Source organism: Thamnophis elegans, chromosome 2, assembly GCF_009769535.1.
Source record: "Thamnophis elegans isolate rThaEle1 chromosome 2, rThaEle1.pri, whole genome shotgun sequence".
Classification (NCBI taxonomy): Eukaryota; Metazoa; Chordata; class Lepidosauria; order Squamata; family Colubridae; genus Thamnophis; species Thamnophis elegans.
In genome coordinates this window covers 173,895,324-173,921,589 of record NC_045542.1, presented here as the reverse complement: position 1 = coordinate 173,921,589, position 26,266 = coordinate 173,895,324, and the positions used below count along the sequence as shown (strand labels likewise).

The following is a 26,266-nucleotide window of genomic DNA, read 5'->3' as shown; positions in this document are numbered from 1 at the left end:
CATAGCATCCATGCATACCCACACCAGTGGTGGGTTTCTTCCAATTTGGGCCAGTTTGGACTGCTTTGGCTGAACCAGTAGTAGCTTGGCAATCTGGGCCGCTAGAACCGACAGTGGCCCAGGCCTGCTACACCCCCAAACTGGTTCTTCCAGGTGGCACAGTGGTTAGGGTGCAGTACTGCAGGCCCCTTCAGCTGACTGTTATCTGCAGTTCAGCGGTTCTAATCTCACCGGCTCAAGGTTGACTCAGCCTTCCATCCTTCCGAGGTGGGTGAAATGAGGACCCAGACTGTGGGGGCGATATGCTGACTCTGTAAACCACTTAGAGAGGGCTGAAAGCCCTATGAAGCAGTATATGTCTAACTGCTATTGCTATTGCTATTCTGTGCATGCGCAAAGCAGTTTTCGTTGTACTGTGTATGCGCGCAAAGCAAGCCAGAACCCACCACTTTCCCACACTCTTTCCCATACACTGAACAGAAAAAAGAAAGGGGGAAAACACATTTATTATAACTGGGAGTCCATTTCTACCAACATAAAGAAATGACTCATTTTTTTATTTAATTTAAAAAACATTAAAGTATCATTTGGTGCATTTATTAACTGACATTTCTGGGAAACACATACACAGAACTCAATTTTACTATTTTATTTTGACATCATACGTTCTTTTGTATTCAGATCTGGTCTTAGGAAAATAATGTAACATTTGGGGAGAAAAATTAATAGCAAGAGGCTAGCACTGGAAGCCAACATGGAGAAGACCTGCACAGCTACCATATACTTCCCCTTGGTACTCAGGTAGGTGGGTACGAAGGATATCCAGACACTGCAGAAGACCATCATGCTGAAGGTGATCAATTTAGCTTCGTTGAAGGCCCCAGGTAGATTCCTGGCCAGGAAGGCCATCGTGAAGCAGATGACAGCCAGGAAGCCCATGTAGCCAAGAGCAAGGTAGAACATGGGGACAGAGCCTTCATTACACTGCAGGATGACCTGAGAAGACTCTGAGTACATGTCCGACTCAGGGAATGGGGGAGAGGTGCCCAACCAGATGCTGCAGATGACCACTTGGACCCCAGAGCAAGAAAGTATGATAGAGTTGGCCATGCTCTTCCCTAGCCATCTTTGTACTTTGTTCCCTGGTTTTGTGGCCAGGAAGGCTAACACCACCATGACAGTTTTGGCCAAGACAGAAGAAATGGCAACTGTAAAAATGTTGCTGAATGCTATTTGTTGGACAAGACAAGTGGTTACTCTTGGCTGGCCAATGAATAAGAATGAGGTCAAGAATGAAAACAGGAGGGAGAGGAGGAGGATGCAAGACAGATCACGATTGCTGGCTTTGACCATGGGAGTTGCTTGAAATTTAATGAACATTCCGAAGACAAATCCTGTTGCCATGGACAGGAACAAGGCAAGGGAAGCTAGGATGATCCCCAACATTTCTTGGTAGGATAGAAAAGTCTCAGTCTTAGGTATACAGCCATCTCGGTTGATGCTTGGATGCTGATCCACTGGACATTTTGTGCATTTCTCAGCATCTGAAAAGAGCAAGATTAACATCTACCATAAAGCAGATTCTTCCATCAGATGCAGAGTTGGAATAAAACTAATGATAATGTGGAAGAATTGTCTGCAGAGAAAGGAAGTATGCAGCAATGGTTAGCAAGTTTAAGCAATCTATTGCAAAGGACAAATATCTATGGAGAAGAGGAGAGGTGAAAGCATCAGTAGTTCTCCTTTTATAGGGGGATGTAGATAAAGCAATTAATATGAAAGATGTTTATTAGAATGCAATTATTAATACCATCAATATTGAATGAAACTTGCTTGAACGCTGAAATACACCATGCAAACTAAGTGGAGAGAGTGGAAAGGAGAAAGGGAGAGGAAAGGAGGAAGGGGGGGAGAGGAGAGAGGGAAACAGAAGGGAGAGAAAGAGTAGGAGAGAGAGAGAAGGAATGGGAAGAGGAGAGAGGAGAAGGAGAGAGGAAAGGGAAGGGGAAGTAGAGAAGAGAGGGATGGTAGAGGGAAGAAAGGAGGTGGGGGAGGAGAGAGAGGGTGGAGGTGAAATAGGGTATAATATGGTGTATGGAAAGCAGAAGAGCAAACAACAGTTGTTGTGGATTGATGGCAAGGAGAATTGGTATAATACTAGATAATACAAAATAGTGATTGTTAAGATGAAATGGTATACTTGTGGCTACATGTTTGAAAATAAAAATTAAAAAAAAAACTTTTTCAAAAAGGAGTTCTCCTTTTATGCAGAGACACCAAGAAAAATGCCAGAGGTTCACCAATAAATAAGATAAAGAAAAAGAAATGAAATTTCTCTTTTAATTCCAATTCTTGATTGATCTGCTGTTTTTAATATATTGCTCTCTATTTAAATTACCAGAATATTTCTTGTAACTCCCTAAAAATTATACGTATTAAAAGAAAATATTTTTTAAAGTCAAGTTTAAAACATGCTTCCATGAGCAAGTCAAAGGCCATGGTCTTCCCCAAAGTGTGCCTCTTCTCTCTTTTCAGCTATCATTCACCTTCCATGGTGGAGATGGTTCCTTCTGGACAAGGAAGACAATGGTAGCAACAGATGGGCTTCCCTTCCAAAACCACCTTCATGAATCCAGGACGACAACTTTCCACACACCTGGAAGTCGGTAGGGTCTGAGGAATGAAACGAAGTACCATATTTTCTAGATTATAAGATGCACTTTTTCCCCCCCTAAAAGAGGGTGGAAATTTGGGTCCGTCTTATACACTGAATGTAGCTCCACCCACCTACCGGCCCCCAACCTTTGGCCTTTGCTTCCTAGCAATTTACCTCCTTGCAAGCAAACAGGGAAAATGGGGCTTGTGGAGGCGACAATAGGCTATGGCAATCCCTGCAGCCTGAAACAGCTGATTTTTGGGAGGCTGTGCTGAAACTGAAAGTGAAACAGGCTGTTTGCTGCACGAGGCAAATTGCTGGGAAGCAGAGGCAGATTTTTTTTCTTGTGCTAATCAGGCTGTTTGCTGTTTGCTGCAAGGAGGTAAGTCAATAAATGCCTATAAAATGTTCAAATTATTAGACTTATTTTTAAAGACTGCTTTATTATTGTTCTAGACAACTTAACAAAATGAAAAAGCTTTTTAAAATAAGAAGAGGTCCAGTGCTATTGTATCTCCTTTTAAATAGCAGAGAAAAACTATACTTCCAGAAAGCCACATCAATTAACAGCATCTATACAAGTATAGTCTGAAAAGTAACACCACAAGGAGGCAAATTTCTGGGAAGCAGAGCCAGATTTTTTTTCCCTTGTTCGTTTCCCCCCCCCCCAAAAAAAAAAACTAGGTGCGTCTTATACTTTGGAGCGTCTTATACTCTGAAAACTATGGTACATCTAGAAAGAGGTGTGTGTGTGTACGTAATGAAAATTGAACATTTTATTTTTCATGACCAACTGAATATCTCATAAAGATGATATTTGGACCCTTGCGAACCAGATCAGCTGACATGAAAACTCAAAAGCAAAGAAAGAAAACACCCACCTACCTCAAAAATTGTAGTTCAGTTTTTGCCACATTTAATAGAATAAAAAAATATTAGTCCCAGATTGTCAGAATTTCTACCTTTCCAATACTCTTCTGGTCAATGGTAACTTTTAAATCCTGCGTTGTCTGTTTTTCTAGACTTCCAGTTTTCATTCTCTTAACAGATTTGTTTGGGAAAACAATCCAGTTCAAAATGTCCAGGTCAGCCGTCAGATCTCCTTTCTCATCCAAATATACCCCAACTATGGAATTATTGCGAAACTGAGGGCTTTGAAGGGAAGGGTGAAGCTGGAAAGGGAAGGGAAAGAAGACTTTAGAAAGGACATCGGAAGTGTTTATTTGTGTGTTTGTTTGTATTCTAAACTTTTCTTTCCTCCATTTTCCCTTCCCCATCTCCCTATTTTTATTTGTATTCTATATTATGAAATTGGATTAAAGAATGGAAATAAAAAAGAAATCAGAGTATTGTCTTAAAAAAAAATAAAGAAAGGAAATTATGCAGCAGCTGCCAAAAAAGCCAACACAGTTCTAGGCTGCATAAACAGAGGGATAGAATCAAGATCATGTAAAGTGTTAATATCACTTTATAATGCCTTGGTAAGGCCACACTTGGAATACTGCATTTAGTTTTGGTCACCATGATGTAGAAAAGATGTGGAGACTCTAGAAAGAGTGCAGAGAAGAGCAACAAAGAGGATTAGGGGACTGGAGGCTAAAACATATGAAGAACGGTTACAGGAACTGAGTATGTCTAGTTTAATAGAAAGAAGGACTAGGGGAGACATGATAGCAGTGTTTCAATATCTTAGGGGTTGCCACAAAGAAGAGGGAGTCAAACTATTCTCCAAGGCACCTGAGGGTAGGACAAGAAGCAATGTGTGGAAACTAATCAAGGAGAGAAGCAACTTAGAACTGAGAAGAAATTTCCTGAGAGTTAGAACAATTAATCAGTAGAACGACTTGCCTCCAGAAGTTGTGAATGCCCCAACACTGGAAGTCTTTAAGAAGATGTTGGATAGCCATTTGTCTGAAACGGTATAGGGTTTTCTGCCTAGGCAGGGGGTTGGACTAGAAGACCTCCAAGGTCCCTTCCAACTCTGCTATTGTATTGTATTAATTATTGCAAAAACGCAGATCAAGACGGAAAGGAAAAAGAAAGGAAAGATATATTGCAATTAGGTTGGATCTGAGTTACAGGATAATTTAATTTTTCAGAATAAGTAACCAAGGCACCCAATTACAAAACTGATAATACATCCGCAGAAGATACGGTACAAGCTTTATACACGGGTGGGTTCCAGCAGGCACTACTGTCGGTTCGCTCTTGTGTGCACTTTGCGTGTGCACACTTAATGCGTCCTGCACGCGTATGTGTAGTACAATTAAAATTGTTCTGACCGTACGCAGAACTGAAGAACAAGATGGTGCCGGTGCCTGGGGAACCAGTTCGGGGGGGGGGGGGCAGGCCTGGGTTGCTGCCAGTTCCAGCGACCCAGGCTGCCAAACTACTACCCTGTTTCCCCCAAAAATAAGACAACCCCTCCCCTGGAAAATAAGCCCAATCAGGCTTTTGAGCTCATGTGCTAAAATAAGCCCTGCCGAAAATATTGCAACACAGCAACAGCCATGAGGTGACAATACTTAACACCTCCTGCACCTCAATAATAATAAGACCTCCCTGAAAATAAGGCCAAGTGCTTATTTCGGGGGTCAAAAAAAATAAGACCCTGTGTTATTTTCAGGGAAACACGGTACCTGTTCAGCCGAACTGGTCCAAACCGGTAGGAACCCACCAATGGCCTGAGGGAAAAGAAATACCTGCCAAGCTGTCAGCTTTGGAGTTTCTACCTTCATGCCTCTGTGCTTCACTGATCTCTTGAATGTGGAGATATGAGCCAAATTTAAGGCCTTTCCCACAGCCCAGATGGTGCTGTAAGTGAGATAACTGTCCATAGCCAGGATCTGATCCATCTCCTCCTCCCTGAGGGCCACCAGTTCTTCTTTCTGTCTGCACCGTCTCCAGACCTTCACCGAAAAGTCATCCTTAGTGGCGGAACACGTAAAGGTTTTCTTTGAAAAGTTCATAACTGAGTCAATAAAGAGGCTAAAAGCATCATAGTTTGCCCATTTACTTTTCTGTATTAGGAAGGAAAATAAGGCACCAATGTATTTAAAGGAAGCTCTAGTCATCATTAACTCGAGGCTCAGGTCCCAGTGTGCTGTGGTGATCCAGACTTTCTCTACAAAAGGTCCGGGAAACTGTTGAAATACTGTTTCTAGAATCAACAATCCAAGATGGAAGGAGATTAACTCTGAACTATAAACAGCGACGTTGACTTCTCTCCACTTGTAAAATTTGCTCAAGGTTAAAACTAGCCGATACAGATTTAGTGGAAAGCGTTGATGGATAACTGCACAAATGCTGTTCCTTAACATCAAAGAAGACATTGCCCTCATGAACCTCTCCCCCTGGTCAGTTTCTGGAGCAACGAGACCAACCATGGTCCACTTGAAATAGAGGAGAAGCTGGACCATCCCTGGGTACTGGACTCCTTCATCAGGGAGCATCGGGTAGAAGAAAGGAAACTGGGATTTATCCCTCAGAATCTGGGAAGCCAAATTGTGACTGATCTTAAAAGAATTAACAGAATAACAGAGTTGGAAGGCACCTTGGAGACCCTCTAGTCCCACCTCTGCTCATCTCGGATTGATATATATATATATGTTGTATTTGTGCTGATAAATAAATAAAGGGAGACTAGTATAGATCTATTTCAAGATATTTAGCTCTCATCAGCTAGCCATACCCTTACTGGGATTAGAACCTGTGCTGTATTACATCTTAGGCAGATGTGTTAACCGCTAAGCCACAAGGTTCTCCTCCTTTATCAGCTGAGCCAGGGAAATAGTTATGTATTTAGTGTCACAACAACTGGTATGCCCAAATATGGGAGGAAGTCTACTGCTTCCATTCTGTCTATCGGCTCATCACAAGAGATCATCCAGACAGAAACTAAATTTATATCAATTTAGACAAATGGCTGTCCAATCTCTTCTTTAAAACCTCCAGTGGTGAAACACCAGTGGTGGGATTCAGTTCACACTGGTTTGGGCAAACCAGTTGTTAAATTACCCATCCCCCACTACCAAAGTGGATTGTGGGCACTGTGCTATGCTCCACTGCAATGGAGAAACAGGCAACAGAACAGCTGGTGCCAGGGAAGGAGAAGGCTGCTTTCCCTTTTTCTTCTCCCTGCTCTACCTCCTTCCCTTACACCACCTGCTCCATTGCCCGTTTCTCCATTGCAATGCAGCGCAGCACCCAGGATCCGAGGTGGCGCAGTGGTTAGAATGCAGCACTGCAGGCTACTTCAGCTGACTGTTAGCTGCAGTTCGGCTGTTCAAATCTCACCGGCTCAGGGTTGACTCAGCCTTCCATCCTTCCAAGGTGGGTAAAATGAGGACCCAGATTGTTGGGGGTGATATGCTGACTCTGTAAACCGCTTAGAGAGGGCTGAAAGCCCTCTGAAGCGGTATATAAGTCTAACTGCTATTGCTATTGCTATTGCTATCCACTTTGATAGCGGAAGGTAGGTAATTTAACAACTGGTTCACCCAACTGGTACGCCCCGGTACGGGCATACTGGTGCCTGCCGGGAGCACTGAATACCGTTCCGGTATGGTGCTCAAGAGGGCCCATCCGGCTGCCCACCCTCCTTACCTGCATTTGAGCTCTTTGGCACTTCTGCACATGCACATGGAGTGTATGCGGCCTACGCGATGCTCCGTTGAGCAGCTGGAATGTTGCGGAGGCATCACTGAGTGTGGCAGGAGGTAAGGATGCATGCGTGCACTGCACACGTGTGTGTGCCTCCTGCACGTGTTCATGTGGTGGATGCCGAGCCCCGTTGCACCGTATCGGTTGCAACGGGATCCAGAACCCACCTCTGGGTTGAGCCATGCCTCCCACAACAGCCAACCTGATCCTGGGTGAACCAATTGTTAAATTATTTGAATCCCACCACCGTGAAGCACCCACAATTTCTGGAGGCAAGTCATTCCACTGATTAATTGTTCTAACTCTCAGGAAATTTCTCCTTATTTCTAGGTAACTTTTCACCTTGTTTAAAGATTGAATTGAAGACGATGTTCTTTTAAATGTAACAAGCAAAATGTAATTCCTCCCATTTCCTTAATAAAACTCTGCTTGTCATTTATAGCAGAAAAGAACAAGAGCTGGAAGGGACCTTGGAGTCTTCTAGTACAAATCCTTGCTCAGTCAGGAAACCCTACACCATGTCAGCATTCCAAGTAGCATCCAAAAGTAAATCAGAGTCCGAGGCCAACTATTGCTCAAAGTTCCAATCTATTAAGAGAGCCATGTTGCCACATCTAGGAAAACCCAAATCTGAAAGTTTCCTGGTTTTCCCCACCCAGTTGAAAGTTTGAGATCTTGCCCACACACCCACAAATCCATCACATGGTCGAATCTCCCACTGCCATGCTGGCAGTTCCACCCATCCATTTCCAGTCAGGTGCAGAGGTGCAGAGACAAAGGATGACCTTGGCTTTCTAGAAAGAATGTTGTTATGGCTACATAGTATGTGACTCCTTACAATCCCCCCTCCCCTTTTCCCACAATGGAAAATGCATAGTAGAATAATAGAAAGTGTGGCAGGCCAAAGACTCAAAAGAAAGATGGCTGCAGGCCTGACATACTATTTCAGACAAACGGTTATCCAATCTCTTCTTTAAAACTTCCAGTGTTGGAGCATTCACAACTTCTGGTTGCAAGCAGAGGGTGTTTGATTCCAAATTGCATGAAAACGAAGAAAAGGAGGTCAACATATTTACCAAAGCACCAGAAGTCAAGACAAGAAACAATGCATGGAAACTAATCAAGGAGAGAAGAAACTTGGAGTTAAGGGGAAACTTCCTAACAGTGAGGACAATTAACCAGTGGAACCTCTTGCCTCCAGAAGTTGTGGGTGCTTCATCACTGGAGGTTTTTAAGAAAAGACTGGACAGTCACTTGTCTGAACTGGTATGGGATCTCCTGCTTGAGCACGGGATTGGATTAGATTAGAAGACTTCCAAGGTCCCTTCCAGCTCTATTCTGATTGACCTCCTAACAGTTCCCCCATGAAAGACATACCTGAGGGATTTTGTATGTGCCCAACAAGGTTGAAATTTGGATGGAGATGCCAATCTCAGCCCCTTCCAGAACAGCCACCGTGTTTCTCTGCCGTCCACACCTGTAGTTGGGAGTATTGGCCTCCCCATCTGAAAGCAGATCCAGCAATGGATCTGAAGTCATTTCTACCTTGAAGAAAACTTGATAAATATTGTAACCCAGAGTGATGTTAGGCAAGAGATGGGCATTCTTGTTGATCTCCTCAGTGGCAAAAAGGAAGGGCAGAAATTTCCAATAATGATTGGACGATGGTCTGCAGATGCAGGGGAAAAAAAGATGAAAGTAGCATGCAAGTTTCTTTTATGATAATACTGTATTTTTCATCCACTCATGACCATTATTCTTCCAAACAATCTGCAAACTTTCAAACTATTACAATGAAAGGAGGGAATAAAAGCAATTGAAAATTTTGAATCCCATACTAGTTTTAGGAACTATCCTAACCCTAGCATCACTTCAATTTCATTTATTTGGTCTTCAAGCATTTTATCCCATATTTGATGGGCTATTTCCTCTCTCGGAGTGAAGGTGGATGATATACTCAGATAGCTTTCATGTTTGGGTACAGCTCTAGGATTCTATCAAATAATATTAAATTCTAAGATACTGAATGGGTAAAAAAAATCTTTACTATTAGCTCTTGTTTATTTTTCATATGATAAATATTTGTGGAGTTGGACCAAACTTACTGAGAATGGTTCAACCTGGATGATGTTCAGAAGCTTGTAAAGACCAAATTATTCTGCCAACCTCTGAGGCAGTAGGTAAAGAAAGAGGATTTTTTGTGTTGTGTCTGTTTTGAAAACTAAAACTAAAAACTTTTAATAAAAAGAAAAGAAAATGAAGTGGTTCTCTTTCCATTCATAATATTTCTCTCCAGTGCATCTTTGCCTCTTTTTTTATTCTGATTAGTAGATATATATCTACACCACATACTGAGGAATGCCAACTCCTTCCTTTTTTATTTTCTAAAAATCTTTTTTAGAGATGATGGGACATTCTTGGAAATAAAGCAAGTTCTGGAGTTAGATGTTTGCTTTGCATGACTGCATCCTCTCTGTTTTTTTGTTGGTTTTAGATATGGAAATACAGAAGAGGGCCAGACAGATATAAGCTTCCGGCTCTCGTTGAAGCTGCTGCCTGTTCAGCCTTTGGAAAATACCTGTCTCTGCTTATGGCACGAAATGTGAGGGAATAATGAACATGCACTCATTTAACCTAAGCATGTGAAAGATTCTTTTGGTATTCAGCCAAAAGATGAAAGAATGAATGCATCTGACTTTTTAAGAGAGAGGGAGGGAGGGAGGGAGGGAGAGGGAGAGAGAGAGATGCACTCATTTAACCTAAGCATGTGAAAGATTCTTTTGGTATTCAGCCAAAAGATGAAAGAATGAATGCATCTGACTTTTTAAGAGAGAGGGAGGGAGGGAGGGAGGGAGAGGGAGAGAGAGAGATGCACTCATTTAACCTAAGCATGTGAAAGATTCTTTTGGTATTCAGCCAAAAGATGAAAGAATGAATGCATCTGACTTTTTAAGAGAGAGAGGGGGGGGATGGAGGGATGGAGGGAGGGAGAGTGGGAGAGAGAGATGCACTCATTTAACCTAAGCATGTGAAAGATTCTTTTGGTATTCAGCCAAAAGATGAAAGAATGAATGCATCTGACTTTTTAAGAGAGAGGGAGGGAGGGAGGGAGGGAGAGAGAGAGAGAGAGATGCACTCATTTAACCTAAGCATGTGAAAGATTCTTTTGGTATTCAGCCAAAAGATGAAAGAATGAATGCATCTGACTTTTTAAGAGAGAGAGGGGGGGGATGGAGGGATGGAGGGAGGGAGAGAGAGAGAGAGAGATGCACTCATTTAACCTAAGCATGTGAAAGATTCCTTTGGTATTCAGCCAAAAGATGAAAGAATGAATGCATCTGACTTTTTAAGAGAGAGAGAGAGAGAGAGAGAGAGAGAGAGAGAGAGAAAGAAAGAAAGAAAGAAAGAAAGAAAGAAAGAAAGAAAGAAAGAAAGAAAGAAAGAGAAGAAAATGATGTGGCTCTAATGCAGCGGAGGACTTACGCAAGGAACTTTATTGAAGGACTTTGGTCAAAGCTTAATGATTCAAACCTAGTGTCCCTTGAAGAGATTATGCCACTAATGAAATAATCTCCCAATTTGTAATGGTTGTCTGGGTCCACTTCACTCTGCTCCAGAGTCAGCAAGCATTTGGCTTTGCGTATCTCACAGGCTCCTCTTGGCCACAGAAGCAGGATGAGTTGAAGCAGCAACATGATTTGAGCCTTCTCTGTGGCACCTGGTTTTTAACAATGAATGAGATGAAGAAGTGGAAGAAAGTAAGTATAAGTAAGTATAATCTTTATTGTCATTGTATTTAAATACAACGAAATTGGTTTTAACCTCAGTTTAACCTCAGAAGAGTTTTAAGCTCTTCCAGGGAAGTAGCTTCAGATCCAGCCAAGAGACATAAACACAGCACCTGCCTGTACTGAATCCAGCTCCAGATTCTCTTTTTTCCTCCAGTCAGGTATGCATCTAGTATTTCTAATATGGGCTCCACCCAATTGATATCATTGGTATCAAACCAACTTCTGACATGTTTGTGTAAAACGTTCTGAAAGTTTGCAGAAAGGTCTCTAGAGTCCTAACAACAAAATCACTATAATTTGGACAATTGCAAGGAAGAGAACCACCTGAGTCCTGAATGGGTCAATAGGAGGTGCTCAAAGGGAGAACTCAAAGTTGTGGTTCCAAACTTTGAACATGGGACAATGTGGGAAACTGGATAAGTTTTTGCACTCTGCAGACCTCCCAAAAATGGTCCATTTTTCGTGAAAATGGGCCTGGTTTTTTTTTCAAAATAAGGGCAGGAATAGCCTTTAGGAGGCTTATAGAGTGCTCCTTGGGGGAGGGAGCAAAACCAAGAAAAAAATGGCCCATTTTTCATGAAAATGGGCCCTTTTTTAATGGGCATGAATAGCCTTTCGGAGGCTTATAGAGTGCTCCTGAGGGCTGTGGGGGGGACAAAATGGAGCGAAAAACAGCCAGTTTTTCACTCATTTCTGCCCTCCCCAGCCCCCAGAAGCACTCTGAAAGCCTAAAGTCTATGCACGGCCAGTTTGGTGAAGGGGGTGGGATTTCAGGAGGCAAAAGAAAATGCTGTATTCAGTGTATAAGACGCAGTCAGATTTTCAGCCTTTTTTTTTTTTTGAGGGAAAAAGGTGCATCTTATACTCTGAAAAATATGGGGGGTCTGTTTGCGTGTGTGTTTGTGTGTGTGCCTCTGCAGCTGAGAAACCAGTTCTGGCACACCCTGGCTTCCATTTCACCATCAATGGTGTTCCGGAAAGACCTCTGCAGCCGATAAAAGAGCTTGACATCAATGTATGTATGTGTATATGTGTCATGCCCTCATCAGAGCCTGACTCTTTGGAGGAAGATGAGCCAGAAATAGAGCAGACAGAAATCGAGGGGGTGGCTTCATTGGCTTGGGAAGAAAATGGGGAGGAGCAGGCCTAGTCAGGCCAGGACCTTTCAGGATTGGGAGGGCTTGTAGGTAGGGAGGAAGGTGGTCAGTATGACCAAGAGACGTTAAGCAGTGAACATGAGAGAGAGAGAGCTCAGGCAATGAGCAAGGACAACCCCCTCCTGATCCTCAAGCACAGAGAGTGGAGAGAAGGCGAGAACAGTGCAGACTGACCCAACTACTCTGGAGGAGAGAACCCCACCCCTCTTCACAAAGCACACCTGGGAACTGAGACTTAAAGATACACTGAGGAGAGGGGCATTTTTCGAGAACAAATGCTGAATTCCTGGAGTGTGGAGTGCTGACGTTTGAACTTTCCAGGATTCCTTGCATTCTTTCTGGATTTCTGGATTACTTGCCTTGCTCCTTTGCTTCCTGGACTCCTTGATTTGCCCTGCTGGATTGCTTGTTTTGCAGCCATGGTGCTCACAGCATTGGGCTGGACGATTTGCAACCAGAGGCTGCTTGAGGTGTTTCTGTGTGTGGGTGTGAGCCCTTTGGTCTGGGACTTGCCAGAAACGTTGGGAGGGTTTGGAGCAATAAAAGGGCAGTTTGAACTGGCAGCTGCCTGTGTGAACTCTGTGCCATTCATCACATGTATATGTCTGTGTGTGTGAATGTGTGAATATATATTTTGTGTGTGTGTGTGTATGTACGTACGTACATATATTATATTATACTATATTATATTATATTATATTATATTATATTATATTATATTATATTATATATTATATTATATATTATATTATATTATATTATATTATATTATATTATATTATATTATATTATATTATATTATATTATATTATATTATATTATATTATATTATATTATATTATATTATATTATATTATATTATATTATATTATATTATATTATATTATTATTATATTATATTATTATATTATATTCCTTTTTTCTCCCAACCATTCTTAAATCCAATAAATAAATAAATAATTCTGCCTCCTGTTTTCTTCTATCATCTTTTCTTCTTTTTGAAATTCTTATTATCTTTAAATCTACTTGTACTTTCCATGAAATAACTTCAAATATATATATATATATAAATCCGCAATATCCTGTTCAATTTTTAAGTGGTCATCCAAATGCATTTCTAACTCCATTAAATCTACTCCAGTTGTCCCCTAAAGGATTTCTTTGCCTTCACAAGTAATTTCTGGATGTAGTAAAGTGTTAAAAAATTCAAGCACTTTACCGGGCCATAAATCACATGATCCCTTTAAAGTAGTCATCTTGTGTTCTGGTAATCCACTTTCAAGGTTTTATTTTTTTCAATTGAACAATTTTTTCCCCACACCAGAAATTCTTTGTAATTAGCTACATAGTTTCAAAAAGCATTTATAAAGTTTTCCAAATACTACTCACCTCTTTGCTGTACATTACAAAATGTTACAAAAAAAAAGTAAATGTTTTTACCAAGATTGAAAGATGTGATGTTTTCTTTTTAAATGGACAGAAGAGGATCCCACTGACTGACAGAAAAGCTTGTTTCAAACATTTGGTGTGGGTTTTTTTTATTCATTCATTCATTCACTCACTCACTCATTCGGCTTCTTTGCCACTCACCTTGTTTCGAAACGACTCTGGGAGGCTTACGCCATTAAAAGCATTAAAATCATAAAAGAAAAATATTTCTAAAACAATGAAAATGGAAACTACATTCAAAATAGAATTATAGTTAAATGATGGGGAGGGAAGGAGCTAGATCAGTGATAGGTACCTTTTCCAGACTGAGTGCCCAAAGTATATGCACATGCGCAAATGCACACACCTGAACCCCCCCCAAAATGCAATGCATATGTGGCCCCCTGAGCATGCCCTGCCCCCTGTGCATGCATGTGCATCCCCCCCATACATGACCCATCCCTGCACATGCACATGTGCCCCCCACATGTGCTCCACTCCCAACGCATGCATGTCAGAGACTAGTGGGCTGGTGGGAGGCACACAGTGGTGAGTTTCAAAAAATTTTCAAACCTACTCTGTGGGTGTGGCCTCCTTTTTGGGAGTGGCTTGCCGGCCATGTGCCCTGGTGGGAGTGGCTTGCCAGCCATGTGTTTTCTTTCTCTCTCTCTCTCTCTCTCTCTCTCTCTTTCCTTCCTTTTGTCTCTGTCCCTTTTTCCTTTTTTTCTTTCATCTCTCTCACTTTCTTTCTTTTTTCTTTTTCTTTCTTCCTTTCTTTCTCTTTCTCTCCCTCTCTCTCTCTCCCTCTCTCTCTCTGTCAGTGGTGGGTTTCAAAAAAATTTGGAACCTCTTCTGTAGGTGTGGCCTGCTTTCTGGTGGAACCTCTTCTAACCGGTTCGGTAGATTTAACGAACCGGTTCTACCGAACTGGTGCGAACTGGTAGGAACCCACTTCTGGAGGCACAGGTACATGCGTGGCAGAGCTGAACTATGGAGATGGCTCATGTGCCCACAGAGAGGGCACTGTGTGCCACCTCTGGCATGCGTGCCATATGTTCATCATCACGGAGCTAGATATTTGGGGGAGGGGTTGCCTCTTAGTTCATCAACCATCTCCATTGTGATGGTCCATCATTGGGATCTGAAGTTATCTACAGAAACATATCTTAAGGCTTAAGGAACAAAAGATCGTATATATTTGATGTGCATAATATCCAAAATTTGAGGTACTGTCCACAGTGATTTGGAAGTTCCACCCCTTGCAATGAAGGGCTGTCTGCTCACCCTGTGCTTCGTTTTGTTCAATTTCGTCATCATTTGAGACTACAGTTGAAGTGTAGCTTTGTAGTATGGTGATGTCCCACAGATGCTTTTTTCAAGAGGTACCTGGACTTTCTTGTTTTTATTTAAAGACATTTCACTTCTCATCTAAGAAGCTTCTTCAGCTCTGAGTGGGGAATGGAAGGATTTATAGTCCTTGCAAACAGCTGGTCATTTGCATTCTTTTAGAGAATCATTGAGGCTGCTTGGAGATTTATCTGTGTCCTCTAAGTCACCGAAGTAGTGCAAATGGTTATGAAGCCTTCTTGGGACTGCTGACTGGAGATAGATGATGTCGTATATCTCCCCCTCACCCTAATCTGGGAAGTCTTGTCTCCTCTGGAGATGCATTATGCTAATATTATATAATATATATAATAATAAAATCTTATTTCTTGTCTTATCCTTCCCTAATTTCATGACAATTTAAATTATTAATTAATTCATTTTACACTTTGAGGGTTATCTTAAGTTAAACACATTCATTGTATGTTTATTTCCTTTTATTTTAAATTGTCAAAACAAGCATACAAACTCAATAATAACTGCAATAAATAATTAAGTGTTATGAACCTAAGCAACTACTTCATGATCAGATACCGACTTTTATCATTAAATGTTGCTTAGTATTTAGATCTGGTCTCAGGATGATAATGTAGCACTTGGGGAAGAAGATGCAGCCCAGCAGGCCAGCACCAGAAGCCAAGATGGAGAAGACCTGCACGGCCACCATGTATTTCCCTTTGGTGCTCAAGTAGGTGGGCAGGAAGGAGATCCAAACACTGCAGAAGACCAGCATGCTGAAAGTGATCAGCTTGGCTTCATTAAATGCCCCAGGGAGGTTCCTGGCCAGGAAAGCCACTGTGAAGCAAATGGCAGCAAGGAAGCCCATGTAGCCGAGAACAACATAAAACATGGTGACAGAGCCTTCATTGCACTGAAGGATGATCACTCCTGATTGCGAGTGCAGATCAAAATCAGGAAATGGAGGAGAAACTCCCAGCCAGATTGAGCAAATTACAATTTTTCCAGCAGAACAAGAAAGAATGATAAAGTTGGCCAAGCTCTTCCCCAACCATCTCCTCACCCTGTTCCCTGGTTTTGTGGCTAGGAAGGCCAGCACTACCATGATTGTTTTCGCTAACACACAAGACACAGCTACTGAGAAGATTATGCTGAACATGGTTTGTCGGAGAAGGCAGATAGCTTTCCTGGGTTGCCCAATGAAGAGAAAGGAGGACAAGAAGCAAAGCAAGAGGGAGATCAGGAGGATGTAGGAGAGGTCACGGTTGTTGGCTTTGACAATGGGAGTCTCTAGGTATTTAAGGAATATGGCTAAAACAAAGCCTGTTGTTAGAAACAGGAGTACAGCAAAGGAGACCAGGATGATGCCCAGATGTCCTTCATAGGACAGGAAGGAGATTCTTTTGGGGATACATTGGACTCTGTCATCAGTTGGATATTTATCATCTGGGCACTTGGTGCATTTTTCAGTATCTGAGAAAACAGTAAGTAATATTATTCTATAAAAATATCAACAAGAATAAATAAAAGAGATATAAGAGAAATCATTGACACCACAACCACTCTTCACTGAACCAATATGCCTTGTTGTAATCACTTCATCCCAAAGCCTGGAAGAACAATCTCCAGAGGTTTATGAGTGGAGGTTAGGGTTTCAATTGGGAGAGTGTTCAATAGGGCAGGAGCTGCAACAAATAAGGACAGGTTTTGGAGTAACCGTATGGTGTCAATGTTTTAGGGAACATACAGTGTGTCTATTATATCTGCAATGGTGGGACAAGTTGGTATCCTCAGGGAGAAGAGGCCCCAGAGATACCTGCTCCTACACCTAGTAGGGCTTTCAAAGTGAATTTAATTGCACTTGGAGAGAAACTGAGAGCCTGTGTAGCTTACATAGCAGTTGTCAACTCTCCATGTTATCATGGGGACAGAATGAGTGGGAGTGAATTCCACGCATACTGTCGGCTGGAATGAAATCTCAAATTACTGCTGTCTGGTTGGGAGAGGTGTGTCTATTGGGTAACATAATTTATGACACAGACTGAGGGGAGGGAAGGAACAGGGGTAAAGTCCAGAAGCAGATAAACAAAGCAAAGATTTGGCTGCGAACAAACCTTCCCTAATGAAGCTATCAATAAATCACTGGTTTTTGTACCGTGTTTCCCCGAAAATACGACCTGTTCTAAAACTAAGGCCTTGCCACATTTTTCTGGTGGGCAAAAATATAAGCCCTCCCCCGCAAATAAGCCCCCTGGATAACCCCCCCACCTCCAGCCAGGCAGAGTGTCGCTCACCAACCTAGCGGTATCCCAATGATGCCAAGCCGCGGGAACCGGGGGAGCGAAGATGATCATGTTACTTGGTGCCTTCAGGATACCCTAGGTTGGTGAACAGCTCTGTGCCCAGATGAAGAGGGGGGTTGCCTGGCAGCTGCTCTCTTGCGAGCGGGCTCCCAAAGAGCCGGGCACAACCTCAGGGGCAAACAGTTCACCCCTGAGACTGTGCCCGGCTCTTTGGGAGCCCGCTCGCAAGAGAGCAGCCACCCAGCAACCCCAAAACAATAAGCCCTCCCCTGATAATAAGGCCCAAGCCATATTTTGTGGGTAAAAAGAAAATAAGACCCTGTCTTATTTTTGGGAAAACACAGTATTAAAACATTGTTTCGATTATTATGAATCAGTTATGGCATCGTTAGGAAACTTGACAGTCATGGTATAGTATGGAACAATGTAGGAAACCCAACAATTTGAGCAATACAAATTTTCATGTGCCAAGTAACTAGGATTCAAAATCATTCAATCATTAAAATAGAACCACCATAAAAGGAAGGGAGTGCCAGGTAATCAATTCAGAATAACAGAGATGGGAGGGACCTTGGAGGTCTTCTAGTCCAACCCCCTACTTAGGTAAAAAATCCTATAGCATTTCAGACAAATGGTTATCCAACCTCTTCTTAAAAACTTCCAGTGTTGGAGCATTCACAACTTCTGGAGGCAAATTGTTCCACTGATTAATTATTCTCACTGTCAGGAAATTTCTCCTTGGTTCTAGGTAGCTTCTCCTTGATTATCCTTGTTTCTTGTCCTGCTTTCAGTTGCTTTGGAGAATAGGTTGACTGCCTCTTCTTTGTGGCAGCCCCTTATTTTATTGCTTTTTATTTACTTTTTATCATCTAAAAAGAATTCAGTCTCTATTTTTATTAGGATCAGGCATTAGATATCAATGAGCATTTAGAAAAATATAGAAATGGACTGAATCTTAGTCAAGATCTTATTCCTCCCGTTATGGAATAAATTGGAGATATTGAAAAGAGTAATGAAGAATAAAAGAGTCACATTCACACATGTCTTTTAACATGCACTTTGATCAAATGCTCTGGTTGAATCCAATGCCTTTTTCTCTGGTGTCACTCACCTTCCTGTGTGGATATGGTCCCTTCCGGACAAGGAATACAATCGTAGCAGCAAATGGGTTCTTCTTTCCGACCCCGTTTTACAAATCCAGGGTGACAATTGTCCACACATTTGGACTGAGGCAGAGACTAAGCAGAAAAACAAAAATCATTCCAAAATATCTGCCAAAATTTTTATAAAATTAAGCTGTGTTTAAGAAAGAAACTTCTGAGCAGTAGATGAGGAAAAGGTTTCTTCTGTACTACATAAAATGAGCCAAGGTGGCGCAGTGGTTAAATGCAGCACTGCAGGCTGACTGCTAGATCAGCAGTTCAGCGGTTCAAATCTCACCGGCTCAGGGTTGACTCAGCCTTCCATCCTTCCGAGGTGGGTAAAATGAGGACCCGGATTGTTGTTGGGGGCAATATGCTGACTCTGTAAACCGCTTAGAGAGGGCTGAAAGCCCTATGAAGCGGTATATAAGTCTACTGTTATTATTATTATAAAATACTGCAAAGCTACTTCTTCTTTTAATGACCCATAATCCCCTGCGGGGTGGAGTCTGGTCAACTGAATGGAGCTAGCAGAGTTTTTACTGGCCGGATGCGTTCCTGTTGCCAATGCAGAGTTTTGTTCAGGAGATATATTCTCAGTGTTTCCAGAGAGACAAATATCTGCCTCTACCTGGGATTGAACTCACAGCCTCCTGATTTGTGAGGTGAGAGCTTCACCTCTAGGCCATTGCACCACTCCAAAGCCACTTCCCTTTGAAAATAATCCAAATCCTTGTTCCAATTAAAAAATAAAGAAAACATTCCTAACAAACTAGGGCTGTCAACCTCAAATCAGGTATTTAGTTATATCTGTATGTTTATATTTTCAATTCATGCAGTTGGCATGCTGGTGAAAAAAGACTAAAGATTACTGTCTAGTTTCTGGAATTATAGTGAGGACAACTGGAGGTGAAGTCATGAGAACATGTCCTTCAAAAAAAGTCAGGCACCTTTTGCTGCAGCACATGGAACGTGAGTATGAGCCCTGTGTGGGAATATTTCTAAGGCCAAGTGAGGTATTCAAGAAAATGTCCTTTCCATTGAAGAATTAGTTTTGTTGTTAATTGCTAATTGTGTCCAACTCTTTGACCCCTCAAGAACAGTGGTGGGATTCAAAAAAATTTACTACCAGTTCTGTTGGCGTAGCTTGGTGGGTGTGGCAGGAGAAGAATACTGCAAAAATCCCCATTTCCTCCCAATCAGCTGGGACTCGGAAGGCAGAGAATAGATGGGGGTGGGTCCAGTCAGAGGTGGTATTTATTGCTTCACTAAACTACTCAAAAATCTGCTACCATTCTCCAAAACTGGTCAGAACCTGCTGAATCCCATCTCTGCCCAAGAACCACAGCACTACAGAACCACTTATCCTCCACCGTCTTTCAAAATTAGAACTACAAATAGGTGATATGGAAACACAGACCCACATTTATTTATTACTTAAATTTAGATCATTTTTTGTTTCAGTGGAAGACTTAAGGTAGCTGACAATCAAAATAAACAATTGCATTCAAAGGGTATTTAGATGGCTTAGAAGCCAAAGATCAAATCTAAGTAGCATTTCATTACAAATTAACTCTCATTATCTCATTATTTCAAGAGTCAAGAAAGTTTTTTGGAGGGGTCAAAGTAACTTTCAGTCCTTCATTTTTCTAGATTAAGGCATTATCTCTCATCAGACGGTTTTCCCAGATGTTCCAACATGGCTCTTTTAATAAATTGGAACTTTGAGCAATACTTTGCCTCTGACTCTGATTTACTTTTGGATGCTATTTGGAATCCTGACATCATTATGGTTCCTCTTTGCCTGAACATATTGGATCACTTTCCTAGCAGCAGGAGGCCTATCCCAGTCAGGTGAGACAGAGGCATAAATAACTCTGGTCAGTTATGGGCTCTTTAAAAATACCTGAACTTGCTCTTTCAGGGGATACTAACACCAACTATACAGACAGAGAAAAGTTGCCAATATTTTCAACCACCTTGTTGAGCAACTTTAGCCGTGAAAAAGCATCTTGGTTGATAATAAGCCTCTGTCTTTCAAAACTCCCCAGTTGCTCTTTGATGGAATCCTTCTTGGGGTAATGCAACCAACTTATGATATTCAGATCTGCTGCTACATTTCCACTTTGGTCCAAGTATAGTTTCTCCCAGGAAAAATTGCAAAATTCATTCTTCTCCAGAAAGGGATGGAACTAGAATGGAAACACCCAGGAATTTTGAAAGCAACTTGAAACATCCTACAAGAAGGAGCAATTTTAAAGCTGAGCCAGTGAACACCTTCATTATTTGCCTAAATAGCAGTAGCACTTAGACTTACATACTGCTTCACAGTGCTTTTACAGCCCTCTAAGTGGTTTATAGAATCAGCATATTGCTCCCATAATCTGCGTCCTCATTTTACCGACCTCAGAAGGATGGAAGGCTGAGTCAACCTTGAGATTGTCAGGATCAAACTCCTGGCAGTGAGCAGTGAGTTAGTCAGCAATATTTGCATTCTAACCATTACGACTCACAGGTGGTATTCAGCAGGTTCTGACCAGTTCTGGAGAACCGGTAGCGGAAATTATGAGTAGTTCGGAGAACCAGTAAATACCACCTCTGACTGGCCCTGCCACCATCTATTCTCTGCCTCCCAAGTCCCAGCTGATCCGGAGGAAATGGGGATTTTACCATATCCTTTCCTGCTATGCCCACCAAGCCACCATCCACAGAACTGGTAGAAAAAAATTTTGAATCCCAGCATTGCTGCGCCACCACGGCTGAATGCAAAGTCTGAGCAGCCATCAGCCTGGAAAGCTTTAGTTAGTTTCCTAGAGAGAGGAGGAGATAGGCTTAATCCTTCCGGGTCTGGCTGAAATTGATGAATATAAAATTCTATCATGCTAATTAAAAACTCTTAAGTACAGGAATTTATTTACAATGTATATATTTTAAATGATTTTATAATAGCACTGTTTAATATCAAAATATAATCCTCACAGTGCCTGCTCTTTGGAACATACTCTTGCAAACTAAATCTGGCCTCAGCTTGGGCAAACTTGTTGGTGTTTGGAAGAACAAGTATGTTGTAATGGCTCCCCTACATGGGCATTGGATTTTTTTTTCTAAGTAGGAACCAGGTTTGTTGGATCCTTGTCAGGAGCCGTTACCTGCCATGGCTCTAGCCATGGTGCTCCCAATCTCTCTTTCTTGTCCGTTTTTCTCCTCCTAGATATAGAGGAATAGGCAACATTCAAGACATTGGCCAGAGTCTTAACAATATTGTAAAAATGGTGGTCGCTTTTCATTGGAATTCTGTTCTTTTTCTCTTGTGTGTCCAGTGGGGCTATCTGGGTACACCGTCTTCGGGCCTTGACTGAAAGGACATGCTTTGAAAAAAAACAGCGGAAAGTTTTTTCTTCAAATTTGGAATCCCTAAAAAGGCTGGATGGAAAGGCATCATCATTTGGCCATTTTTTCTCCTGAAAAGCAAAAGCCCAAATACTATGGATATGTTTGAAAAATGTGCTCCTTGTCATTGCCACTTTCTCCACGATTGTGGTGATCCAGACTTTCCCTTCAATGGGTCCTGGCAAACCTTCAATTGTTAAATGGATATGGCGAACTCTATCCACAAGGGAAACAAATTCTATGAAGTGAACAAAGACATTGACTTGCTTCCACTTAGAAATGGCACTTCTGAGAAGTTCTACACCTCCAGCCATTGAGAATTGCTGTGAGATAACGACACAAATTCCATTCCTGACAAGCATAGGAGTGAAAGTCCTCATGAAACTCTCTCCCTCCTCTGTGTCTGTTGAAAAGAGACCAATCAAAGTCCATCTGAAATGGAGGAGAATTTGGATAGTTCCTGCATATTGGAACCCTCTTTTGGGCAGTATCTGATGGAAAAAAGGAATTTGTCTTTTATCACTCAGAGCCTCTGAAACAATTCCATAACTGATCTGAAGAAGCAATGAAGAACAGTGTATTATATTTAGATCAGATCAAGTCCAAAATGTAAGCTTTTAACACATCCGGTGTGGTTCTCACAAACATATTAGAATAGTCTATCTTTCTTAACCCTTAAGCTGTATCAAGATAAAGAATACAAAATGTGGAATATTAGTAAGATTGAATATAATCATTTGTCTAATCCGGGGTCTAAGATATTGCCCTTTCTCTTTTCTAATAAAATTGACATTCAGATAATAGGCGTCTTACGTCTTCTATCTCTAAGATAAAGGTTCCCATCACACATATGTGCTAGTCGTTCCTGACTCTAGGGGGAAGTGCTCATCTCCATTTCAAAGCCAAAGAGCCAGTGCTGTCCAAAGACGTGGTCATGTGGCCGGCATGACTCAATGCCGAAGGTGCACAGAATGCTGTTACCTTCCCACCAAAGGTGATCCCTATTTTTCTACTTGCATTTTTACATGCTTTCAAATTGCAAGGTTGGCAGAAGCTGAGACAAGTAAGGGAGCTCACTCCGTTACGCGGCGCTAGGGATTCGAATAGCTGAACTGCCAACCTTCTGATCGACAAGCTCAGTGTCTTAGACACTTAGCCACCAATCCCTATCTTCTATCTCTAGAGCACTGCAATTGCAAATCAGTTCATTTTAGAGATTTGCTTAAATGTTCCATATTTAACGTTGTGTCCAGTTGCTCAAGTCTTACTCAAGTCAATGTTAAGGCTCCCTCACCACTGTGGATCCCAATCCTTAGCCATGGCAATGGCCATGGTGAAAATCAGCTTGTGAATTCCATAGAAAAGATATGATTGAATCTATTACCCAACCACCAACAGATAGAGAAACACAAAAACAAACCTGTGGGACTTTGTAGGTGCCTACTAACGTTGACATCTGAATGGAGATGTCATCCAGAGATCCATCAAAAACAGCCATTAGGTTGTCCTTCTTTCCGCAGCTGTAGTTGGGAATATTGGCTTCTCCAGTAGACAGCATGTCCAGCAAGGCATCAGAAGTGCCAAGGGTGTTCATATAGTTGTCGTGGATATTGTAGCCAAGGGTGAGATTGTACAAAAGCTGAGAATTCTTGTTGACTTGTTGAATGGCAAAAATGAAGCTTAGGATTCTTGCTGGATAATTAAATGAACTACTGTAAAAAATGTTCATGATAACATCATCTCTAACAACAACAAAACATATTTTCATTTGTTCCTTGGAGATTTTATATTCACAAAAATATCATTATTTGTAATAGTGCTCATTTTTCATTTGTGCAATGACCAAGATTCAAAATAGAATCATCAGCAAAGAGGATTTATAAATGATCCAGAAAAGCAATTCTAAAAACAAGCCATTCTCTATTCTTACTAGGATCGGGCATTGAATGTCAACACAATACAATAAACCCGACACAATTTCAGACAAATGGCTATCCAACATCTTCTTAAAGACTTCCAGTGTTGGGGCATTCACAACTTCTGGAGGCAAGTTGTTCCACTGATTAATTGTTCTAACTGTCAGGAAATTTCTCCTCAGTTCTAAGTTGCTTCTCTCCTTGATTAGTTTCCACCCATTGCTTCTTCTTCTACCTTCAGGTGGCTTGGAGAATAGCTTGACTCCCTCTTCTTTGTGGCAACCCCTGAGATATTGGAATACTGCTATCATGTCTCTCCTAGTCCTTCTTTCTATTAAACTAGACATACCCAGTTCCTGCAATCATTCTTCATATGTATTAGCCTCCAGTCCCCTAATCCTCTTTGTTGGTCTTCTCTGCACTCTTTCTAGAGTCTCCGCATCTTTTCTACATCGTGGAGACCAAAACTGAATGCAGTATTCGAAGTGTGGCCTTACCAAGGCATTATAAAGTGATATTAACATTTCACATGATCTTGATTTTATCCCTCAGTTTATGCAGCCTAGAACTGTGTTGGCTTTTTCAGCAGCTGCTGCACACCACTGGCTCATATTTAAAGGGTTGTCCAATAGGACTCCAAGATCCCTTGATAACCATTCATATCAATGAATGGTTATTAAAATAGAGAAATGGGTTGGGTGGGACAGCTACAAACTTTTCAATAAGTTAGTTGTGATTAACTCAGGATTGTACAAGGGAGGAAAATAGTTTATATTTTGGGGGGGGGGGGGTTGCATTTGACTGTCTTAAAATCAGACATAAGAGAGAAGCTATGGAAAACCAAATGATTCAAGAAATTAAACACGTCCTGCAATATAGGAGGAACTGAAAGAAAAGAAGAAGAGTGCAAATGGAGAGAATGCACCTCCATCCCACTGAATGACTTACGAGGGAGATTGAGTATAAGGAGCTGTGTTGAAAGACAGCATTATGTGGGATATTACAGTGGCAATGGAGACTATGCCAATGAGGTGGTCTCCTGGCCTGTAATAGCTCCGTAGTTTTTTTCCCTCCTGCTCCTCCAAATTCAGCAAGCACTTCATTCTCAGCTTCCCAGAGACTGGCTGGGACATCAGCAGCAGCAGCAGAAGTAGAAGGAGGAGATCCATAATTCATGGGGTGAATCAATCCCCTTCCTGTTTCTAAGGAGGAACAAGAGAGTTCGAAGAATTCAAAACACCATTTAAAGATGGAAATGAGAGTGACTTTCTTGGCTGAGAGAGAGATACGTTCACCTGGAAAAGAGAGAAAGGAAAGGTACATTCAAGAAGTCCCTGAATGTCCCAAAATTTCTGCCACACGGAGTGTGACCTGAGATATGTATCCTTTCCTGTTGCAAGATCCCTTTCAAGTTGCTTCAGTGTGATGTTTACGTCAAGGGCAATCACTGGGGAGATATCAGGAGAGATCTCCCAGACCAGGATTTTCATAATTACTGTAAGAAGCAACATCTCCTCTGGGGAACCTAAACTACTTCTGGGCCTCCATATGCAGAAAAACATGGTGAAAAATCATAGATATACCCCTAGAGGGCATTGGTTTGAAGTAGTTGTGGTCCTTCCTTTCTGGACATGTCTAGAAAGTGATGCTGAAAGAAGATAGTTCAACACTCGGGAAATTGGGTGTTGTCCTTCAATGTACTCTCTTGTCTCCAGAGACTTCTGGGCAAGGTCACCCAGAACTATAGAACACTACGTTGCTGCCACCTTAGGTTGTTGAAGTTTAGTTCTAGTGTTCCCTGTCTACTAATGCTAAGAAAGAAATCTGTAACCTTGAACCCTGCCTAATGTTAAGAATAGGACCTGTTTGTGATTCACTTTTCCATTAGATATCCATATATTAATCGGGGGCTGGATTCAGCCGGTTCGCACCTGTTTGGCCAAACTGTTTGTTAACTTTTTGCCCAGTTCGGTGGCTAATCACACCACTGGCTCTCCCCGCCCTGTTCCTTCCGCCCTGTCCCTCCCAGCCACTCCTTACCTTGCCCATCTTGGCCACTTGCCTAGAGTAACACCCGAGGCCCAGCTGCTCTCCGGTTTTTTTCTTGCTCCTGCTCCTCACCCACTTGCCTGCCATCACGGCTCACAAGTTGTTCTGACTACGAGAATTGTGATGGATGCAGAACCCGAGGCGGAGGGGAGGGCAAATGGGTGGCAGTTGCTCAGAGGGCTGGCAGAAGCCTAGAACTGGGCCCATTCTCCGCCCGTTTGTGGCAGAACAACTTCTCCCTGAAGCAGGGTGCAACAGGGAAGCGTTGCGCAAAAACACACAGGCCAGGGAGGCGAGTTGTGACGGAAGAGGGTGGCCTGGGAGAGCTTCACTCTCACCGATCCCCAGTTTATTGGGGAGATGGAAGGGGCAAGAAGCAGGGCGGAGAAGAGAGCAGGTGGCCAGTTTCCTTTTCCATGGTTGGAAGC

At 42.0% G+C, this 26,266-nt stretch overlaps 1 protein-coding gene across 1 annotated transcript in view; it reads right to left on the bottom strand.

The window, feature by feature from the left end:
• LOC116502614 (vomeronasal type-2 receptor 26-like) overlaps positions 1-23,602 on the bottom strand; it is a 42,378-nt gene extending 18,776 nt beyond the window's left edge. Inside the window, exons 1-7 of the mRNA XM_032208484.1 lie at positions 23,294-23,602; positions 22,005-22,196; positions 21,633-21,690; positions 18,453-18,579; positions 8,696-8,987; positions 5,359-6,147; positions 3,630-3,828 (exon numbers count right to left, since the gene is read on the bottom strand). Of these exons, the coding sequence (XP_032064375.1) occupies positions 3,630-3,828; positions 5,359-6,147; positions 8,696-8,987; positions 18,453-18,579; positions 21,633-21,690; positions 22,005-22,196; positions 23,294-23,602 (1,966 nt within the window). The remainder of the gene's footprint in view (positions 1-3,629; positions 3,829-5,358; positions 6,148-8,695; positions 8,988-18,452; positions 18,580-21,632; positions 21,691-22,004; positions 22,197-23,293) is intronic.
• Between the last annotated feature and the right edge of the window lie 2,664 nt (positions 23,603-26,266).